This window comes from Chenopodium quinoa, unplaced genomic scaffold (genome assembly GCF_001683475.1).
Source record: "Chenopodium quinoa cultivar QQ74 unplaced genomic scaffold, ASM168347v1, whole genome shotgun sequence".
NCBI lineage: Eukaryota > Viridiplantae > Streptophyta > Magnoliopsida > Caryophyllales > Amaranthaceae > Chenopodium > Chenopodium quinoa.
The window spans coordinates 3,103,558-3,126,749 of record NW_018743199.1 but is presented as its reverse complement, the minus strand read 5'-3'; the positions used below and the strand labels follow the sequence as shown (position 1 = coordinate 3,126,749).

General features: G+C 34.5%; 3 protein-coding genes across 5 annotated transcripts; all 3 read left to right on the top strand.

Moving 5' to 3' along the window:
* The first annotated feature begins 95 nt into the window (after positions 1-95).
* Positions 96-3,468, top strand: LOC110733523 (aminomethyltransferase, mitochondrial). 3 transcript variants are annotated; one of them, XM_021913582.1, is made up of 4 exons: positions 96-251; positions 1,200-1,775; positions 2,357-2,475; positions 2,714-3,468. In XM_021913582.1, exons 2-4 carry the CDS (start codon positions 1,218-1,220, stop codon positions 3,258-3,260), a joined length of 1,224 nt encoding a protein of 407 aa, XP_021769274.1. In that variant the 5' UTR covers positions 96-251; positions 1,200-1,217; the 3' UTR covers positions 3,261-3,468. The 3 variants fall into 3 exon arrangements, with proteins under 3 accessions (XP_021769274.1, XP_021769275.1, XP_021769276.1); XM_021913583.1 differs by having other exon boundaries at positions 137-251; positions 1,203-1,775; XM_021913584.1 differs by having other exon boundaries at positions 153-251; positions 1,179-1,775.
* A 2,240-nt stretch (positions 3,469-5,708) lies between these two features.
* On the top strand, positions 5,709-6,638 carry LOC110733710. The gene is made up of 2 exons (XM_021913796.1): positions 5,709-6,333; positions 6,436-6,638. The coding sequence occupies exons 1-2, from the start codon at positions 5,709-5,711 to the stop codon at positions 6,636-6,638; spliced, it is 828 nt and encodes a 275-aa protein (XP_021769488.1).
* Positions 6,639-10,884: 4,246 nt separating this feature from the next.
* On the top strand, positions 10,885-13,359 carry LOC110733522. The gene is made up of 2 exons (XM_021913581.1): positions 10,885-11,258; positions 11,509-13,359. Exon 2 carries the CDS (start codon positions 11,600-11,602, stop codon positions 13,211-13,213), a length of 1,614 nt encoding a protein of 537 aa, XP_021769273.1. The 5' UTR covers positions 10,885-11,258; positions 11,509-11,599; the 3' UTR covers positions 13,214-13,359.
* Positions 13,360-23,192: the final 9,833 nt, after the last annotated feature.

Genomic DNA, 23,192 nt, shown 5'->3' with positions numbered 1-23,192 from the left:
GAGGGGACAATTTTACAATAAAGCGACGTTAACTTCATCCACCAAACCTCCTGTTAGCGACGTTTGAGGTTAAAGTTAACTTTATATGTGAAATGACGATTTTACCCCTGGATATGTTTTTGTCATTCATAGATTAGATCCATCTATTTCGCGGTTGCTGCACTCCCTCTCACTCCACTCACTCTCTCTCTTTCCTTCTCCTCCATTGAAGCCTACTCTCAATCCTCCATTAAAGCACCTTTTCTTCTGAGGTAAGGTGTTTTTTTTAATCATCTTCACAATTTAGTATTAATCGTTGATTCAATTTATGCTTCTTCTAAGATTGATTGATTATTGAACTATTGTTTAGAATTAGTTGATGAATTAAACGTGATTATTGGAGCTTAATTTGATTTTGAATCGTTTACAATTAGTTTATGAATTAAACGTGATTGTTGGAGCTTAATTTGATAATTGAATCAAATGGTAGTATGTTAGGTTTATATAACTGTTTAATGTCAAGTCAAAACCATGAAAATGGACCTTTTCTCACTGATTTGAATCATTTGGGTTGTGGGAAATGAAGCAGGATTTAATATATGTTGTTTCAGTTGCTACATTGGATTAATTTTTTTTATGATTTAATATATGTTGTTTCAGTTGCTATATTGTAATTTTCATGAATGTAATAATGTTAAGAGGCCAATTAGTTTAATTAGTTATAGTATAGGGGGCACCCAAGACCTCGGAATCTCGGATCGAATCCCGTTTACATAAATGCCCTTTGAGGCTCCCTATACACCTCTTATTGCTAGGGGAGTGCTTTGGTATTTTAGGTTTAATTTGTGTTTCCCATTTTTTAGTTATTGACAATTGGTGCAGAATTCAGATACTGTTTTAGCAGAATTTCTTCTAATTGAAGGATCATGTAATAGTATGCATCATCTAGTTGCTTGGAATACTTTTGTAGTGCCTTCAGATGAGTTGATAACTGACCATGATAAATAAATCATAGTGTTCTTTCTTACCCCAATATGTTTTGGATTGTATGGACTTTTAAGTTACATGTCTCGGATGGTCTTTACATTCTGTGTACCTAAATGTTCCTAGTCATTTGTTATCGTAATTGGCTTTGTGTGCCCCTTTAAACAAACTCAGAACTTGAGTCTAACTAAATGATCTTCCCTAATCTTGAAAAGCTATTGTCATTGTGTGTTCAGAAGATTTGATATAAAGATATGAGAGGAGGGCTATGGCAGTTTGGGCAAACAGTTACTAAACGTCTTGCTCAGGCTCATAAGAAAGCTGTTACTCGTCGATGTTTTTCCAGTGAAGGAGATCTCAAGAAGACAGCTCTTTATGACTTCCATGTTGCAAATGGTGGGAAAATGGTGCCTTTTGCTGGTTGGAGCATGCCGATTCAATACAAGGACTCAATAATGGATTCTACTATTAATTGTAGAGAGAATGGCAGTCTCTTTGATGTCGCTCATATGTGTGGGTTGAGCCTTAAGGGAAAGGATTGCATTCCTTTCCTTGAAAAACTTGTTGTTGGTGATATTGCTGGGCTTTCTCCTGGCACTGGAACCTTGTCGGTTTTCACAAATGAGAAGGGTGGAACAATTGATGATTCCGTCATCACCAAGGTGAAAGATGACCATATATATTTGGTTGTGAATGCGGGTTGCAGAGATAAGGATCTGGCACATATTGAGGAGCATATGAAAGCATTCAAGTCTAAAGGTGGCGATGTCTCATGGCATATTCACGACGAGAGATCTCTTCTTGCTCTGCAGGTATTTATTTCTTCATTGTACAATTAATTACCCTTGGCAAATATTTATGCTCTAACTTCATGTTGCCCCTACCTACCAATACGAATGCATGATATATTATTGAGTTGGCGTAATACATGGAGATTGATTAATATTGTTTTATTCTTCTCTTGAATTTTTTGTCATCCATGTGCACATTGTGTTCAACTGATTCTGTTAAATAATCATTAGTTTGAGTTAATTTATGTTTCAGTAGGGGGTGGGGTGGGGTATTGGTCAACCTGCATTGCTATTCAGAAACCTCTTCATCTTTTGGAGAGGAAGTCTAACCTTTGAATTACACCCTTTTGTGCAAACAAATTTTTGGCATTTCAATCCTTTTGACATCTCTTCCTTTAGGAGGGTGAAGCTTTTGTTCAACTTTTGCATATTTGACAGTTCAATTATTTTTACTGTCTTCCATAATTTATTGATCAACTAATCTTGAATTTCTTTTTATCTCAGCACTTATGGTTTGTATTCTAAGATGTAAAAATTTCATTATTGTTTTTCCTTTCCCTGTACAGCCAATAAATGATACTTATATTAATGTGTTTTATCAGGGCCCACTTGCTGCCCCTGTTCTTCAACAATTGACCAAGTATGATCTAAGTAAGTTTTACTTCGGACAATTTTGTATGACGGATGTCAGTGGATTCCCCTGCTATCTCACTAGGACAGGGTATGATCCTCCCTCCTTCAATATGGCTACTGGATTTGTTAAGTAGAAGCTTGAGGCGACATATGCACAATGCCATATCTTATACTTTGAAAATTTACATACCTTGCATGATGTAACTTTTTAAATTTTGTTTTACCACTTCATGCTCAAGTGAACGTGCAATATACCTTATGAATTGGGGATTCAATTACTTTTCCTTGATTTTTCATTGACTTTAAAGTGACGTTTTCTTTTTCAGATATACTGGTGAAGATGGGTTTGAAATTTCAGTTCCTGATGAGAACGCTGTAGAGCTTGCAAAGCTAATTTTAGAGAAATCTGAAGGGAAGGTAAGACTTACAGGGCTGGGTGCTCGAGACAGTTTAAGGCTAGAGGCTGGATTGTGTCTATATGGCAACGACCTTGAGCAGCACATTACACCTGTTGAGGCTGGGCTAACATGGGCTATTGGAAAGAGGAGGAGGGCAGAAGGCAATTTTCTTGGTGCAGAAGTAATTCTCAAACAAATTGCTGACGGTCCATCAATAAGGCGTGTAGGATTTATATCTTCAGGACCACCAGCTAGAGGTCACAGTGAAATTCAGAATGAAAAAGGAGAAAACATTGGTGAAATTACTAGCGGAGGATTTAGCCCCTGCCTTAAGAAAAACATAGCCATGGGTTATGTGAAGTCTGGGAACCACAAGGCTGGCACCAAGGCTAGCATCTTGGTCAGGGGAAAGCCCTATGAAGGAGTCGTCACTAAAATGCCGTTTGTGCCCACAAAATACTACAAGCCAACATAAGAGTGTATCTATGTGCATGGTCATTTAATGTGATTTCATCCTTTAACATGTTCAACATAATTCAGCCTTGGAATGGTTTTCCTGTTCCTGAAATTTCTTGCCAAACTGTAAAATTTGAATGCTACATTTGTAGTCGTAGTTTGAAATTCGAGTTACTTCAAAGACGTGGCGCCTGTCATACATATTAGTAAAAAAAGTTACATATATATCCTTATGTGCCCAATAATGTTTCTATATGCACAGCTTACAAGAACAACGCCACCAATAGGCAGTAAACTGTTTGTGATATTGCTTCCTTTGGGAAAGGCAGTCTTCGTTGTTTGCAGTATTGCTTCCTTTGCAAAAGCAGTATTACAGATTAATGGTTTGCTTTTAAGATCTAGAGAGAATAGGGGGATGGGATCTGTGCTTATCAAACCTCGCACCTCAAGGAGACAAGACGACCTCTGGGCTACTGCACCAAGAGGTCTTTCTCGAATCGAGTGCTATCTATATACTTAGTATTAATGCTACTCCACCATATATGCTAGGTTTTTTTTTTTTCATTGTATAACAGTTCTCTCCAAACCTTTAATCCCCAAATTCTGCATAAATAAAAAATTATAAGTACCTATTTCACTAAATTTTCCACTCTTTTGAGGAACCAAAATATATAAGTATACTTTCGTCGCATAGAATATATCACGTGCATTAGCTCGGATATATTTTAGTTTGGAATTACTAGACATAGTTATAGTAAAGACTAAAAGAGTAAAAAATATGTAAATAAAAATTAATTTTATTTGGGAAAAAAAAACAAATGTTTAATGTTTTTCCTGTTGAGAAACATGATTGAATTGAACTTCACATGTGGTAATTAAAGTCAATGAAGACTTTACTAAGTACAATAATTTGTATAAAGTACAATAATATATATTATTGTATTCAATTATTTTGGCTATATAAATGAAAGTTCACGTATTGTGAACTTAAGTTGAAAAACAAGAAAAGAGTTTTCCTACCATTCTACTACTTACTTCCTATCTTCATCCCTTCACTGATAAATATCTTATCATCAGTAAAGTATTTTTAACACGTTATCAGCACCAGTTTTCAGTCAGGTATATTTATACCTACTTCTAAAAATTTATAACAAATAATACTATCTACTTCTAAATATTTCGAGGAGTATGCTCTATAGTTGCCCATATTTGGGATTCTCTATACCAGAAACTCAAACATTTACTGTATTATATATATCTCAAAAACAACGGTGAAAGTTCTCTTTTGTTTATTCATGTTGATATTTCTTTGTTTGATCCATGTTGATATTACATACTCATTTTACGTAAATTTTTATCTTAGTTATTATAATTGCTAAGTAGTAGCTTTGCATGCATATTATTATTAACTAGATTAACAAAAAGATGCAGCCTTTTTATACTTATTATTTTTCTTACTTTTACATACTTTTTTGTGTTTCTTTCCGTTTTCGAACCCATGATCTTTTATAGATATTAGGGCTCTCGGACCACTATGGCTTGCATTCCCAGTGTGATAACCTTTTACAATTATAAATATATATATTTAGACCATAATTTTTGTCAGTATATTAGATTGTTATATGATATTTTTACAGTTGTACAGAACAGTAACGGATAAACCTACCTCTATAAAAGACGGATTTTTCCCCCAATTTCACCACAAATCCTTTATCTCTTCCCACTTTTTATCCAAAAATCACCTAAAAAAAATAAAAATTCACCCCCTTCTTCTCCGATATGTTCCCCGACGACGGCAACCAAAACACCCAAAACACCCACAACTTCACTTTTGAGGAAGATTTAATGAAGATAAAACAATATTTCCTTCTAATTACGGCGCTTGTAATTTTATTAGTAGCAATATTAATTTTTGTCATTATGTATAAGTAAAACTCACTTATTTTGTCGTTTTAGTATATTAAAAGCTTGTTTTTGTTTTATTATGTATGTTTGTTGTTATTAATCATCATTGTATAATATTACCGTTATCATTATAATTATTGTTACTACTGTCATTGTTGTCGTTTTGCTGTTTTTTTTTTGCAACTAACATGATTAATTTTTGTCTAATCATATAATTACTCACAATAATAAACTAAGGGGGAGAAAAGACTATATTACTTATGGTTTATTATTATTAAATTTAATTATCACGTGTCTTATTAACTTAAATATAAATATGGAAGAACTAAACATGTGAGTTGTACATATAATTTGTTATTATAATCTAATTATCACGAAATTTGTTGTAGCTAAAATGGGAGACCTTATGAAAAGACAGTTCAGCATCTTAGATTTATCTGGAAAGAAATTTCTGGAATGGAAAGTGGACGCAATGATGAATTTGAAAGCTTAAGGCTTGGAGCACACTGTTAAAGAAAATAAAAGTCCCCCTGGTCAAACAACTGATACTACCACTTCTGCAATGACGGTTGAAAAACCCATTACCGAACAAGAAAAGGCAAAAGCCTTAGTGTTACTAAGGCATCATTTACATGAAGGCCTTAAAACTGAGTACATGATGGTTGAAGATCCCAAAGAATTATGGGACTGCCTTAATGAAAGATTTGGACACCACAAAAGGGTGCTCCTTCCTAAGGCATTATTTGACTGGACAAATTTACGGTTCCAGGATTTCAAATCTGTAATAGATTACAATTCAACCATACATGAGATAATATCTATATTGAGATACTGTGATCATCCAGTCACCGATGAACAAATGATTGAAAAAACACTCACTACCTTTCATGCAAGCAACATATTGTTGCAAGAACAATATCGTGAAAGAGGTTTTAAGAAGTTTAATGAATTAATGAGTGTATTGCTTGTTGCGGAACAAAATAGCGATCTTTTGTTGAAAAATCATAATCTCAGACCAACTGGGTCTTTGGCCACTCATCATGAGGCAAATGCAACAAATTCCTATCCACCCGAGTCAAATGCTACAAGAAGAGGTGGACGTGGAAATTACAATGGCCGTGGAAGAGGCCGTGGAAATTATCGCGGACGCGGCCGTGGTCGTGGTAGAAATAATTTTCAAAGAAACAGTAATTTCAAAAATTTTGAAAAACAGAAGGGACAGTTATCTGGAAGCCACAAACAAACTCCTTCGAAAGGAAAAGACACATGTTACAGATGTGGCATGACAGGACATTGGGGACGTACTTGTCGAACGGCCAAACATTTGGTAGACCTTTACCAGGCTTCTGTAAAAGGCAAAGAGAAAAATGCAGAAGCAAATTATGTTAATGAGGAAAATGCTCCTTGTCCCAGCCTTGATGTGTCTGATTATTTCATGGATAATGCTGAAATTGGAAATGATTTCATTCTTGGAGAAAACAACAATACTTAGGTTTCTCATCTACTAATGTAACATATGCTATGTTTTGATGTATTTTCTTAGTTCCCTGTATTTTAATGTACTTTTAATCTCTATCATCAATAAAAGTTTGTATGATATTATTCTAAACTAATCTCAAATTTATTTTATGAAGATATGGATCTACCTGAAGTTAGTTCCGAATATCAATGCCTTTTGGACAGTGGAACAACGCACACTATCTTAAAAGATAGAAATTATTTTTCACAACTAAAGTTGTTTCAAGCAAATGTAAACACCATTTCCGGGTCAGCTAAATTAATTGAAGGATCTGGAAAGGCTTGTATAATGCTTCCAAATGGAACAAAATTAATAATCAATAATGCTTTATATTCGAGTAAATCTCGAAGAAATCTCATAAGCTTTAAAGATGTACGCCAAAATGGCTATCATCTAGAAACAATGACAATAGATCAAAAAGAGTATATATGCCTCACGGCAGAAAAACATGGCAAGAAACATATATATGAGAAATTGCCAACATACTCTTCGGGGTTATATCGTATAAACATACGACCCGTGGAAATCAATATGGTATCTAACCAGAAGTTAGATGACAAACATTTGACTATTTTATGGCATGATCGTTTGGGATATCCAGCAACTGGGATGATGCAAAGAATAATAGCATATTCAGTTGGACATTCAATAAGAAATGTCAAAATTCCCCGATCAGATGAATTAACATACTCTGCATGCTCACTTGGAAAATTAATAATAAGGCCATCTATGAACAAAATTGCTACTGAATCTCCAAAATTCTTGGAAAGAATTCAAGGAGACATATGTGGGCCAATTAATCCAGCATGTGGACCATTTCGATATTTCATGGTTTTAATTGATGCCTCTACACGATGGTCACATGTTAGTCTACTTTCAAGTAGAAATGTTGCCTTTGCAAAATTACTTGCCCAAATCATCAAATTAAGAGCACAATTCCCAGATCATACAATAAAGAAAATAAGACTTGACAATGCTGGGGAATTTACATCCCAAACATTTAATGATTATTGTATGTCAATTGGAATTGATGTTGAACATCCAGTAGCTCATGTCCATACACAAAATGGTCTAGCTGAATCACTAATTAAGAGATTACAATTGATTGCAAGACCATTATTAATGAGGTCAAGATTGCCATCATCTGCTTGGGGACATGCTATAATACATGCAGCAGCGCTAATTAGATTGAGACCTACAGCTTATCATAAATTCTCACCACTACAACTTGTTTGTGGTCGAGAACCAAGTATCTCACATCTAAAAATCTTTGGTTGTGCTGTATATGTTCCCATTGCTCCACCCCAACGAACAAAAATGGGTCCACAAAGAAGGCTGAGAATTTATGTCGGGTTTGAATCCCCCTCTATAATTAAATATCTTGAACCATTGACTGGTGACTTATTTACGGCTAGATTTGCGGACTGTCACTTTAATGAAACAGTATTCCCAGCCTTAGGGGGAGAGAAAGTGGACCCACGTAAGAAAGAAATTGAACTCATTTGGAATGCAACACAACTGTTGATGTTAGACCCACGAACAAATATGTGTGAACAAGAAGTTAAGAAAATTGTTCATTTACAAAGTGTTGCAAATCAATTGCCTGATGCATTTGTAGACACAAAGAAGGTGACAAAATCACATATACCAGCAGAAAATGCCCCTGCACGTATTGAAATCCCAACTGGTAATAAGGCCATAGAAAATGAATCTCAGGCACGCAGAAAGCGTGGAAGACCACTTGGTTCAAAAGATTCTAAGCCAAGAAAATTGAAAAGATTGGATGGAATAGAAAATGAGACTAATGATGTTCCCCCGTCAGAAGGTCAAGAAAAACCAAATGTGGATGAAAGTAAAGAAAATGATGATAATCCAAAAGGGGACGAACAAGAAGACAACCCTACGGGGAATGAACAAGATGTTCAAAACATCGATAACAATGAAATTTCAATGAATTACGTCTCTACAAAGACTCAGTGGAATAGGAAAGATGTTATCGTTAATGAAACATTTGCAAATTCCATCGCAATCGACATCGTGTCTGATGAAAATGATGTTGAACCAAGAACTGTAGAAGAATGTCGACGTAGGAGTGATTGGCCAAAGTGGAAGGAGGCAATGCTGGCTGAGTTAAAGTCACTTGAAAAAACGAGAAGTTTTTGGGAAAATAACCCTTACACCAGCAGGTGTAAAACCCGTTGGATACAAATGGGTATTTGTGAGAAAACGTAATGAGAAAAATGAAATAGTTAGATACAAAGCAAGACTTGTAGCCCAAGGATTTTCTCAAATTCCAGGGATTGATTATGAAGAAACATATTCTCCAGTGGTTGATGCAACTACATTAAGATTTCTGGTAAGTTTGACAGTCACAAAAGAACTGCAAATGCGATTAATGGATGTAGTGACTGCGTATTTGTATGGGTCACTCGATACGGACATTTACATGAAAGTCCCCGAAGGACTAAAACTACCAGAAAACCACAAGCCTAGACAACTGCTTTCCATAAAACTAAAAAGGTCACTTTATGGATTGAAACAATCTGGAAGGATTTGGTACAACCGTCTGAGTGAATACCTTATGAGAGAAGGATTCAAAAACAACCAAGTTAGTCCCTGTGTTTTCATAAAGCGATCACAATCAGGATTCGCTATCATTGCAGTTTATGTTGATGATTTAAATATCATCGGAACCCCAAATGAACTCGAGAAAACTGCAAAATACTTGATGAAAGAATTTGAGATGAAAGACCTTGGGAAAACTAAATTTTGCCTTGGACTACAAATTGAGCACTTGAGTCATGGCATTTTTGTCCATCAATCAAACTATACAGAAAGAGTTTTGAAACGTTTCTTCATGGACAAAGCAACCCTAATCAACTTCCCAATGGTTGTTCGTTCTTTGAATATGAAAAATGATCCATTTAGACCCCGAGAAGAAAATGAAGAGATTTTGGGTCCAGAAGTACCATACTTAAGTGCAATTGGAGCCTTAATGTACTTAGCTAACAATACTAGACCCGACATAGCTTTCTCTGTGAATTTGTTAGCCAGGCACATCAATGCACCAACATATAGGCATTGGAAGGGAGTTCGACACTTACTCCGGTATCTACGAGGGACACAAGACCTTGGTTTATATTACCAACCAAAACAAGATGCTGCTCTCATTGGGTATGCAGACGCTGGATACTTATCAGATCCTCAAAATGCCAAGTCACAAAATGGATATGTGTTCACTTATGGCGGCACTGCAATATCATGGAAATCAACAAAGCAAACATTGACCGCGACATCATCAAATCATGCAGAGTTGATAGCCCACTATGAAGCAGGACGGGAATGTGTGTGGCTGAGGTCGATGACCAGTAATATCCAAAAGGAGTGTGGAATGAACACAATAACAGAAGACCCAACCATCATCTTTGAAGACAATACAGCATGTATCGCTCAAATAACTGAAGGATATATTAAGGGAGATAAAACGAAACATATTGCCCCAAAACTGTTCTTCACACATGATCTGCAAAAGGACAAGGAAATAAATATCCAACAAATTCAGTCTTGTGAAAATCTTGCCGACCTTTTCACCAAATCACTTCCTTCGAAGAAATTTGAACAGTTAGTTCACAAAATCGGAATGCGACATCTTCGTGAACTATGCTGAGATCAGGGGGAGTATTATATGTACAACACTCTTTTTCCCTTCGATCAGGTTTTTATCCCACCGGGTATTTCCTGACAAGGTTTTTAACGAGGCAGTATACCAAAGCATATAATACTATATCGTTGTACTCTTTTTCCCTAGCTATGGTATTTACCCCATAAGGGTTTTACCTAGCAAGGTTTTTAATGAGGCAACTTGTACCCCATTCCATGTGAACGTTCAAAGGGGGAGTGTTGAGAAACATGATTGAATTGAACTTCACATGTGGTAATTAAAGTCAATGAAGACTTTACTAAGTACAATAATTTGTATAAAGTACAATAATGTATATTATTGTATTCAATTATTTTGGCTATATAAATGAAAGTTCACGTATTGTGAACTTAAGTTGAAAAACAAGAAAAGAGTTTTCCTACCATTCTACTACTTACTTCCTATCTTCATCCCTTTACTGAAAATTATCTTACCATCAGTAAAGTATTTTTAACATTTCCATCATTCATTTACTTTGTTTTATTGAAGGATGACATTCTTTCCTTGAATGAGGTGGTATCTCAGTCAAGTGGACCAATCTCGGTTGTTTTAATTTTCATGTGAAAGAAATATGATACTCCAATATCCAACAGCTAGGATGTGAGGTTATGCTCAAATTCTTTGCCTTCATATTTTCTTTCCTTTTTTAATTCTCTCACATAAATATCTGTTTTTTTTTTTCTTTATTTAAATTAATTTCAAAAAAAATCTGCTTGTCACCCAATAATTTAGACTATAAAAAAAAAAAAAAAAAAAAAGGTCGAAATCATACTTTTACAGGTAAAAAAAATTTGTTGAGCAACCAAATTCGAATTTCAATTTCATGTCTCAATCATGCTACTCTGAATTGGTTGTTTTCTGGGAATTCTTGGCGCTCATCAGATTTTTCTAAGGTTCAATTTCTTCTTATTTTTATATTCATAAATCTGCTGCAATATAGCAAAAAGAAAAAACAATTTTGGTGCTTTTATTTCTGCTCTTTTTTCTTTGATAAATTGAGGTTATTTATCGATTTAGATCTTGTTGATTGCATCAATTTGGGTATTTTTTGCTTCTGGGTTTGAATTGAGCATTTACTTGGTTTATGCCCAGATGAATTTTTGATGAAATAATTGATTTTTAGTTGAAGTACTTTAATTTTAGGGCTGAAAAAATTGTTATCTGGAAATAGCTATGATAATTTAGTGTTGCAAAGCTTAATTTGAGGTAAAGGGGCTTATATTTTGGTCTGAAAATGGCTAAAAGTGAGGTGTTAATTGAGAAGGAGGAAATAGAAGAAGCTAGGGTTCCTAAATCAAAGACACCTAGCCCTCTTCAATGTTCAACACCTTCTAAAGAGAAGGAAATTGATGGGATTCCTAAAAATAAGAGATATGCCCTTTTGAGTAGACCATCAAGCAAATTCTGGGAGATTGCTCAATGGAAAGATGAGGCATCTCGAGCTGTATCGAGTCCCAGTAACAATGGTTTTCGAGGACGAATAAGCGAGTTGGCTCACAAAATTGATTGGGAGTCTTTAAAGAAGACTTGTAGAGAATGGTTTAAGAACCCTATGAACTTGGCTTTGTTTGTATGGATAGTTTGTGTTGCTGTTTCTGGGGCAATTTTGTTTCTTGTCATGACTGGAATGCTGAATGGTGCTCTGCCGAAGAAGTCTCAGAGGAACGCGTGGTTTGAAGTCAATAATCAAATCCTTAATGCCCTTTTTACACTCATGTGTTTGTATCAACACCCTCAAAGATTCTATCACTTGGCATTATTGTTGAGATGGAATCCGCAAGATATATCTAAGCTGAGAAATATTTACTGTAAGAATGGTACTTACAAGCCCCATGAATGGGCACATATGCTGGTTGTTATTCTGTTGCTTCATTTGAATTGTTTTGCTCAGTATGGCCTTTGTGGTCTTAACGTGGGATACAAACGATCTGAGCGGCCTGTACTTGGAGTTGCAGTTTGTATCTCAGTTGCCATAGCTGCACCAGCTATAGCAGGTGTTTACATGATTCTTAGCCCCTTAGGAAAGGAGTATGGATATGATCAAACTGTTGATGAGGAAGCCCAGGTTCCTATGACTGCAGCAAATGGAAGTTTGAGTGGCTTAAGGTCAAGTTCACTAGAGAAGAGGTGGTCCTTTGTGGTGAGAGAAGACGGGAAGATTGTTGAGAATCAACCAACATGGAGAGGAGGGATTTTTGATCTGTGGGATGATATATCTGTAGCCTATCTCTCACTATTTTGCTCCTTCTGTGTTTTTGGATGGAACATGGAGAGGTTGGGATTTGGTAACATGTATGTTCATATTGCAACTTTCATCTTGTTTTGCTCTGCTCCTTTTTGGATTTTCAATTTGGCTGGCCTCAATGTTGATAATGATACAGTCAGGCAGGCTTTAGGACTTACTGGGTTTGTACTTTGTGGCCTCGGTTTACTCTATGGTGGGTATTGGAGGATCCGGATGAGGAAGAGGTTTAATCTGTCTGGCTATACATCTTGTTGTGGGAAACCTGCTGTTTCTGATTGCTTTCTGTGGTTATGCTGTTGTTGGTGCTCACTTGCTCAGGAAGTGCGAACCGCAAATTTCTACGATATTGCTGAAGACAAGCTGTGCAGGAAACAAGATGATGGAGATGGCGAGCTGGGGAGCTCTCATCTACCATGCAAAGATGGTGGTATGACAAACAACAGCAATTCAGACCCAAGCTCTCCTGTGATTCCATCTGTTGACACTGTAATCACAACAGCTAACCCCACTTCAGAAAGGGCAGAGGATGCGTCGCTGAAGGAAGGTATGTTGAAACCCATGACACCACCATTTCCCCTAATGATTGATAGAGAAGGCAATTAGCCTGATCATTTTTCGCAATTGTAAAGAGATGCAATGTAATATGGTTGAGGTATGAGTTTTGTTATGTAATTAACATGCATTTTTAGTATAAACTTGAGATGGAATCACATTTTTGTGTTAAAGACCTCAAAAATGTTTTGTGTGAATTCTGTGTTTATCCCATTTCTTGAGTCTCCACTTGTTACCATAAATTTGAAGTCATGCTGCATAAATTAACAAACAATTTGAGATTGAGATTACATAATGCAGCAAACTCCCATTATGTTGGGAGTGCTGGAATGGTTTATGTGCATCTTACTTTTGGGGTGCATTATATCTGTATTTTCTAGTTTCTACTGAGTGTTACTAGTATCTGATGCCAAGGGCTTTAGGGCTGGAAATCACAGTGGTTGGTGCCTTGGTGGTCATTTTTTAAACTGCGGTATAAACTTCATTATGATGCTATTACGGTCTAACAATTGAAGTCCATAGCTCATTGCTTATGTGATTGTTTAGTATTTTTGGATAAACTGCGAGGTTGTTGAAACTATAGACAACAAAAACAGCAAATTTAGGCGGCAAGGTTCATCGTAGAATCATGAACATAATTTCTCAGACTAACATCTCTGCACCACTGCTGTGATGCGTCTGTAAATTAATTTTCCTTGCAGTTGCAACCATAAGCTGAGGGGAAATGGTTATAGTTCTCACACTTGCGAGTGCCAAAATCACTTTCCCTGAGCTGAAGCAAGTTTAACTATGGTGCCACTCAAACTTGCCTGTCGCCTTCATGCCTCATCGACACTTCCGATACATTTTTGCTTTACTCTCAAATGAGACGGGTGTCACAATAAGTTCTTGTGTGAATTGGGTAATTTACTGTATTTTCTTCTGATATATATAATCTAAAACGTTGCGAAATAAGTTTGTGTGAAATTGTCTCACCTTAAGACTTGACCCAACAAAATTTCCCGAGTTTTTTCTTTTTCATTTTCTTTCTAGTTTTTTATTAACTTGAGTCACCTCCAACTAAATGCTAACAAGATCCAGCTACTTAGACATCGCTTATTACGCCTATAAGCAATCTTATGCACTCATGAATCAAGAACTAGTAAAAAAGGTTGTTACTTGTTAGTGTTAAATGTTAACCAAACGATCCTAATGAGTCATTATAAAAAGTTTTAGATAAGTAATACGAATATCTTATTAATCCTATTACATGATACGACCATTTTGTTCAAAGTGTGGGTCTAGTCAATTATTTACAGTTGACACGTCCAGCTTGACCACCATTAGAGCTACTGTTTTTTTTAATTAGAAAATCAGGGTGTTTTATTTTTTTTTTAATGTTTTAAGTCTGGACTGAATACTGAAAAATAAAAATTTAAAACCCGAAAACCGGCCCAATTATGCTTGGATAGGAAGTAGACCAAATCGACAAAAGCCTACCATGTTAAGGAGAAAACTAATCATTATAAAAAAAAAATTATATGTGGCTAGTCATACACTTATACGTGTGGTCAGCCATCATAGGGGTTATTTCATTAGTGTAATAGGGATTAATTGGTCAGTGTTAAAAGGGTTACTTCGTCAGTGCTATACGGTTACTCGGTCAGTGTTATAGAAGCTACTCGGTCATAGATTACTTGGGCAGTGTTATAGGAGTTACTTTGTTTTTTAATAACTGACCAAACGGTATGATCAACCACACACAAGACAAGCTATAACTGTAAAGGGTTTTGGAATGGAGTGCAAGAGCGGTGATTGATAATTAACACTCCTGTTTATGGATTGCATTACATTTCATTAACTTTTTACCATACTCTGTATGTTAGCAATGTCTCTGTCTCTTCCCTCGAATCCCACTCAAAATATTTTACTATTCACTCTCTTTTATGGTTTAAAAAAAAAAAAAAAAAAAAAAAAAAAAAAAAAAAAAAAAACCTACTCACTCTCACTGTCTTGCATACTATCTCTTTCATGATTTCCAATCAATCATCAACTTCACCACTTGTATGATACGGAGTTATAGCTATAATAAATTTATTAAAACTCCGTATAAATGTAAGTGATGTATGTAAGTGGCAATATTACTAATTCTCTAAGATCGGATCTCTTAAGATTGAGTTAACTCAAAGTTTATTTAATCTAATCCAATTCATTTTTCATGAACACACTTAATAAGAGGTATTAAAAACTGACTCATTTGGAGAAATAAAATTCAGATTTCAACTTGTATGAACACAATAAGTTAGTATGACTCAAATTTAAAATAGATTTGACTCAATTTAATTTGACTTGCATATCCGAATTGACATCTAAAACTACGGAGTAGTATTATACTACCTCCGTTACAGGTTATGTGCAACGATTTAACATAAAGCAGAGAAGGAAAATGTCTAATCGTTAACGGAGCATATTTTAAATATACTTTGTATATATCCACCTCTTCAATGTTTTCTTTCAAGATTGAATAAAAGATGTGAGAGAGTGGCTCTCAATTTAAGATCAATGGATCATCTATGTCCATAGCGTGCATGACATTTCCAATACCAATTAACGTGGTAAAGCTAAATAGGCAGCACCTCACACAAATGCAGCTAATGTTGTACTAGATTGAATTAGTCAATTCACAAACAGCTCACACTGTCACACGCCTCAATAATGAAAAATTGACAAAAATACGTATTACGTAAGTATGTTAGTAGGGGTGTCAATTCGGTTAAACATTTCGGGTTTGGGTTGGGTTTATCAGTTTCAGGTTATAACGGATCGGTTTATAACGGATTGAAATAATAAGCGGGTCGGTTTTGAAAATTATCGGATTAGTTCGGTTTAGTTTTTTTAATTGCAGTTTCTATTCGGATCGGGTCCTTATCGGGTCGGGTCATAATCAATTTGGGTTGAACTGGGTCGGTTTGAAAACAGGTTTAGCCCGTTTAATGTGGGTTTCGGTTAAAAATAGTTCGGGTCTTAATCAAAACGGGTCGTAATTAATTCGGGTCAAAATCAGTTTGGGTTTAACAGGGTCGGTTTGAAAATGGGTTTCGGTTCAAAACAGATCGGGTGAAATCGGGTCCAATCATTATCGTTTCAGGTTATAATCGGTTTAGATTGAACTTGGTTGGTTTGAAAACGAGTTTACCCAATTTGAAGCGGGTTTCTAATCAAATCATATCGCGTTAAAATTGAGTCGGATGATTATCGAGTCGAATTAATAAGATAACAGGTAGGAACGAGTCATGTTATAATCAAGTCAAGTCATAAATAAGTTGGGTTTATTGAGTAGTGGGTTGAAACATATTAGATCATAAACATATTGGGTAACAGGGTGTAAATGACTCAGCCATAACGTGTTACGGGTTTTAAACGGTTTGATCACAACGAGTTACGGGTCGTAAACGGTTCGGTCACAACGGGTTACAGATTATAACCGGTTCGATCACAACGGGTTACGGGGTGGAACGATTTAGGTTTATCGGATTTTTATCGGGTTTTAACGGTTTTCGGTTTAAAACGGGTCGGGTTACTATCGGGTTTGAACGTAATTGGTTTGGGTTGCTTTCAGTTTCGGGTTATAACGGTTTGGCTTGATAACGGGTCGGGTTAGTAACGGTTCGCACAAATTCGGTTCAGTTCAGTTTCAGGTTGGAAAAAATTGTGTCAGGTCAGTTTTCAATTTCCAAAAAACGGATTTTAAACAGTTCAGTTCCTTTTCGGATCGGTTTGAAACAGTCGGGTTTAACGGTTCGGGTCAGAAACTGACAGCTCTATATGTTAGATATTCTCTCTATCTTGTTCATTATTGCTACTATTTATATTTCTCCCACCAAAAACCACATATACAAACACATTCTAAATGACAACCTGTTCCGCGTACCAAGGATTTCGGAGCCTGTAACTTGCCTTTTTCCAAAATCTTGCCTTTTGGGTTAATACAAACTTTAAAAAAAATCAGGTGTACAATAATTATTGTACATTCACTATAAAGATAGACTAGATTGATCAAAAGTTACCCCTAAAATAAATAAAAGTTACCCTAATATGCATAAAAGTAATCCAATACAAATAAAAATTATTAGTAAAGAATCACATTTTAAATGACTAAAAATCAATTATTTGTGATTAAATGTAATTAAATTACCATTATATAACTTTTCTTATTGTCTATTTATATAAAAATTGTATTATGTTAAAAGTTACCCCAAAAAAAGCAAAAAGTTATCCTAAAATTAGGTAAAAGTTACCCTTATACTGCTCGATGTACAATAAAATTAGTGTAAAACGGGTGTATACAAAAGTTTTTGTTGTGTTAAAACAAAAATACATTGTATTATGTGGAGTGTCAACTAGGATATACTCGTGCCGCCATGTTAAAATACGAGATATATCTATTGAATTTAATATTGTATACGGAGTATTTGGTTAATATGTCAATTTTAGGCCCGATCTCATATTTAGGCTGTATACACCCCAATGTACAAATCAAGGAAAATTGATTTCTGACACTTTCTTCGCAAAGTTAAGACAATTTTTAAGTATTTATTGGCCGAAAAGATTAGTAGAGTGGATAATATATGAAAGAGATGTACGAAGAATTTTAGTATTGAGTTTTTAAGAGTTGTGGTTAAAGTTATACTACTCAGAAACAACTCTTCTATAATTGTGTATGGTAACGTAATTTTTTATCCTACATAAGGCATGCACTACATATTTGCATCCCCAGATATACCCTAAACTCTTTCCCTCCCTTTGTAATTTATGGCAAATGGATAATGTCAACCCCAACCCCCACCCCCACCCCCACCATATGTCCATAATAAACTTCATCTTTTTATGAATTTTATCCATTTAGCCAGTACAGTGTTATGAACCTGATTTTCCCCCTAAACTTATCTTATTCGAATATACTTTTCTTAAATAAGTGAAAATAACACTAATAGAAGGAGTTGAGGCCTAATCAATTATAAGTCCCTCATTATATACTCATGGGCGGAGCCACGGGGGCCGTGACCCAACTAGTGAAATATATAATATATAGTATGGCGTCCCTAGAATAACTAATAAATAGCTAATATTTATCCTATATATCATAATGTTAGTGATAGCTCAGTTGGTTTGTTAGAGTTTTTCATGGTAATAACTTGGTGAGAGAGAGGTCTCATGTTCTATAGACTATAGGTACTTATTTTGAACTTTAAGCACTTAATCACACGATCTCTAGCTTAATGGTCCTCTTTATTTTCGTCTTATTATTATCATTCTCAAACTGATTGATTAGTTGATGTTATGTGTTGTCTGCATCATTCAACAAACAAATTACAAATTACAAATGCCCCACCATTTAAAGGTTGGTTGTTTGCTCGGGTAACTTTAAGCCGTCAATATCTTAAATTATTTGTCATTGCACCATTAAAAACAAACGAAAAAAATAAAATAATAGTATACATTAATTAATCCAACCAAAAATTGTATTAATTATGTGACAATTGACAAGCATTATGCGTTATCAATTATTTAGAGGACTAAATTTGTGATGGAAACTAATTGCGGCAACTGGCGGCCATAAGATCGATGGATCATGGATGATTGTTTTGTTCTCACTTTAATTGATTGATTGTACGCTAGATTCAATGTTTTAGATTTAGTAAAAATCTTCAGTTAATACTTGGCAGTTAACCTACTCATATTTGCCCTGCATATGCCTTAATGAAGTGTGGTGTATTGGTCTGTGGCTTGTTTAATACTCTATTATGCACTTGAATGTACGGTAATAGAGTATAATCGAGTAATACATTGGCCGGCCTGTTTTTGTATGTGTCTAGTCACACCGCGTGATCACTGATAAATAAAACAAACAAACAAAGTCACCCCTATAACACTGACCAAATAACCCCTGTAATACTGACTAAGACACTAAGTAATCCCTATAACACTAACCAATAATTCAATAAACTCCTATTACACTAACAAAGTAACCTTTATGATGGTTAGTTATATGTGGTCAGCCACATATAATAATTTACGTACATCGACAAATGTATACAGCCAAAATGGGAAGAAGTTTTAGAAACCGAGGAGTATGCATTTCATCACATCTAGGCCACACAAATGTTGGAATTGGATTTGGAACATAGCTTAATGATATCAACAATCTAAATACCATTAATTAGTGGTTAATCTAGGCTCCAAAAGTCCAAAATCTTAGTGGTTAATCTAATCATCTTCTTTCCTCGTCTTTTACAGTAATGACGATCCATAAAATCAACATAAAAAAAAGTAGCATTAGATAAACTATAGCAAAGTCGTTACCACCTTTTTATTTAACCTCATATTTTATAAACCATATCTTCCATTACTTAGTTAATTAATTATGTTAAGCAATGTTATTAGGGCCAATTTTTAAGACAATTGTCATCTTATGCCCAAGAACCAAAGGTTTGTGACAATTTGGGGCCAATTGTAGCTCTAAGCTAAGTTACTCATTATAGCTTTGACACTTTAAGTTGTTATTAGATATTTCAATTTTAAATTTATAATATTATGGGAGATTTTTATCATACTTTAAGTTACTACTCCTTCCATTGTGAAATAAAACTTTCAATCCTTTAATATCGCATATTTATTAGAAGAAGATTTTTTTTAAAAGTGAAATTTGTTATTCTGTATGTTGAATTGAAAGCGAGTATATAAAACCAGATGTCTAGATCATAAAATGATTTTTTTTTTAAAATGAAATTTGGCCTTTTTGAGGTGTATAAAATATTGATAGGGTGGAATGGAAATTTTCATTAATATGAGTAACTTTTGTAAGTGTTACACGAGGCTTTTAGTTGTGAAAAAATGATGCGATATACTCTATATGTTAATGATTCAAATAAAGCTATGATATATGAAAAATACAAGTAAACTTTTTTGAATCAATCCAAACGCAAGACAAAGTATTGACTAGCGTGTGTAAAGTTAATTTTTTAATAAACGTTCAAGGCACCTCCTTATATTATCCTTAATGATAAAATCATTTTTCTTATTTCACATTTTATTATCTTGCATTCATCTATGTCAATATATATGAACCAATATGTGTTAATATTCCATTTTACTACCTCAACATCAATTTCTAACCTCAAATAAAAGATCATATTTGTAATCGTAAATTCGAAATTGCATATATTTTAAAACATAAAGTATACCTTAACAAGCCCTAAATTAAAGTAACATTAATCCTCACATTTGCTCCTATGAATCTATGATTGATTTTTTTTTTTTTTTTTTACACCTTTAATACTTCGTAGTATTAGTTTATATGCTCAAAAATTTTCAACTAACAACGCCCAATGAGAATGACTGAATCAGCATGGAGCATTCTAACTAGAGGCAGGTGCAATTTTATGCTTACAAACAAATTTTGGCTTACGTAATGAATCATTATTATATACTGCATATTTTTTACTATTTTTTTTTTTTTTGAGGGATATTATGAATAATATTATATTCTTAAGTGTATATTACCTCTAAATGATTTGGCTATTTGCGGAAAAATGGGACAAACTAACTGCTTAAAAGGGTCAATGTTCCATGCCTGATTATAAGACAAATTAGAGTATACTCTCAGCTAATTTGGATTAGTAGCTTTTGTCAATTTCTTTGAACTAACATTGCTTCACTCAAACTGGTTACAATTGTATTGAATTGAAAGAGTTAAAAATTATGCTTTGTAAATGGAAATACTTGTATGATACATGGAGTATAATGGATCTACATATAAGAAAACTTTGCACGTATGTGATGCATGCAGAAATTTTCGAAAATTAATTTGTTTTTAAATAATTAATAAGTTAATTAGTAATGCAAGGTAGAATAATGGATCCAAATTTTAAATGTATAAACAAAGCAATTTAATGTTCGCACTTGATAAATGAGTAAAATTTTCAATATACATTTACAAATAAGGACAAAAGCTTGGCTCATGGCCTGTTCTCTTACGTTGAAATTCAGTTCAGTTCAGCTCAGTTCAGTTTAGTTCAGTTCAGCTTAGTTTAGTTCAGTTTAGTTCAGTTCAATTCAGCTCCTAATTTCCTTCTCTTATAAAATATTTATTTCAGTCCAGTTCAGTACAGTTCAGTTCAGTTCAGCTGAGTTCAGTCAATGAGAACAGACCCTGAGTTGCTTGGTAAGGTCGTTCTTACATAGCTTAAATCCTAAAGGTTTGGGCACGTATAATAATAGTACTTGATAATGCGGATATCTTTATTTGACCTTTCCTCGATTTTCAAGTATTTGCCCCGTAAATATTAGTCCAAAAATTTGTGAGGGTTGATGTACGTATGATCAGGATTCTTCTATAACCCTTTCCAGTTACCACCTCCATTATTTCCTCTAAAGTTAATTAGAGGACTAAAGCCTTGTTTGGCAAGTGGCTGTTGGCGGTTGGCTGTTGGCTGGTTCACTTGGCTTGTTTGACCAGCTGGTATGTTTGGCTGTTTATAATGGCTTTTGAAATTGGCGGTTAAAGCTGGCTGTTTATAAAAGTGTTTGGTAAATTAATTGTTGGTAGTTGGCTGTTTATTAGATAATTTGTGGGCCAACAAGCCAAAAGCCAACAAAAAAGCTACTCAAAGCAGCTTTTTCATTTTGGCTTAAAAGCCAGCTTTTTCACTGGCTAAAAAGCCAATTACCAAACACATTTTTTGGCTGTTTGACCTCATAAAAAAGCCAAAAGCCAAAAGCTAACCAAAAAGCCACCAAAAAGCCATTTACCAAACATGGCCTAAATTAAACAATGAGTAGTTGTTAAATAATTATCATGATGGTTGATGAGTGGTACAAACTTGATTTAACTTCTTTATTCGGTTTTAATATCTTTAGGCTGTCATAATTTAATCCTTGCCTTGATTACTGATGGTTGAGAATTAAACTTTCCAATAATGGAAAATATAGGATGAATGATTCATCAACACATATGCCAAAGAGATTGTTATATACACCCAGGTGTACGGTGCACCTATGATGGTTTTTTTTTTCTCATTTTAATGATTGTTTTTCATTTAATTAATCATCAAATGAAGAGCAAAAACTAACCTTATGTTAGTTGGGTGTATTGTACACCCGAGTGTATACAACAAATTTTACATATGTTAGGCCGGTTTGTTATTGAGATTGAAACCCTCGATCATAGACTCATGGACTTTGTGTTAATCTAAATTTTCATTACATCTCATATACGTTAATGATTATTTGATATTAATATGACCCTTACTTGGACGCGTTGTTTTGGGCTGAAATAGCTAGTAAAAATAGTTATTTTTAAACGAGGTTGATTAGTAATAATAACATGAATAAACATAGCTTGTCAAAAAAACATTTGAAAAAAAAATAGAAGGAAAAACTCATCATATATAAATGCAACAAGTTCATGTTATATTATCAGTATGTATGTAACTATTACTCAATCTTTTTCGATCATGGACTGTCAACCCTAAATATTAACAAAACAACTCTCTAAACTTAAATCATGCATTCTATAATAATATGCCAAGTAGCCATGAACAAAAAATCTAGGAAGAATAGTGCTACTTTTAGAAGGAACTTAAGATATCATGTCCATATATAGCCACCTTCTAGTTTATTATTTTCATGTTAAACATGGCGCTTGAACATTTGTAAAGCCGTTTTAGATTTTTAAGCATCTCTAATTTGTGCACTTGTTGATCCTCAATGGTTTATACCACTAGTTGTAATTAATTAGTTATAGTTTTAATTATGGAAATATAATTGTAATCCAAAAAGGGTAAGGATGATGTTAGTATCCTCCAATCTTTTGTGGTTGATGTGTTTAGATTGCCACTAAAATGTGTTTATTAAAAGGGTACAACCTAGGAATTGAAAAGTGACAAAGAGTTTGGTTGGAGTAAGTTTGCTGATACTTGGAATGCTTGTCGCGTGAATGGAGCCACCATCAAGATATTAACCTTTAAAACCAATTATTTTATAAGGAATT

Coding starts and splice junctions, on each gene's coding strand:
- LOC110733523 (XM_021913582.1), top strand. CDS start 1,218: ATGAGAGGAGGGCTATGGCAGTTTGGGCAAACAGTTACTAAACGTCTT. Junction 1,776..2,356: donor GATCTCTTCTTGCTCTGCAG/GTATTTATTTCT, acceptor GTGTTTTATCAG/GGCCCACTTGCTGCCCCTGT. Junction 2,476..2,713: donor TGCTATCTCACTAGGACAGG/GTATGATCCTCC, acceptor TTTCTTTTTCAG/ATATACTGGTGAAGATGGGT.
- LOC110733710 (XM_021913796.1), top strand. CDS start 5,709: ATGACGGTTGAAAAACCCATTACCGAACAAGAAAAGGCAAAAGCCTTA. Junction 6,334..6,435: donor AAATAATTTTCAAAGAAACA/GTAATTTCAAAA, acceptor GTGGCATGACAG/GACATTGGGGACGTACTTGT.
- LOC110733522 (XM_021913581.1), top strand. CDS start 11,600: ATGGCTAAAAGTGAGGTGTTAATTGAGAAGGAGGAAATAGAAGAAGCT.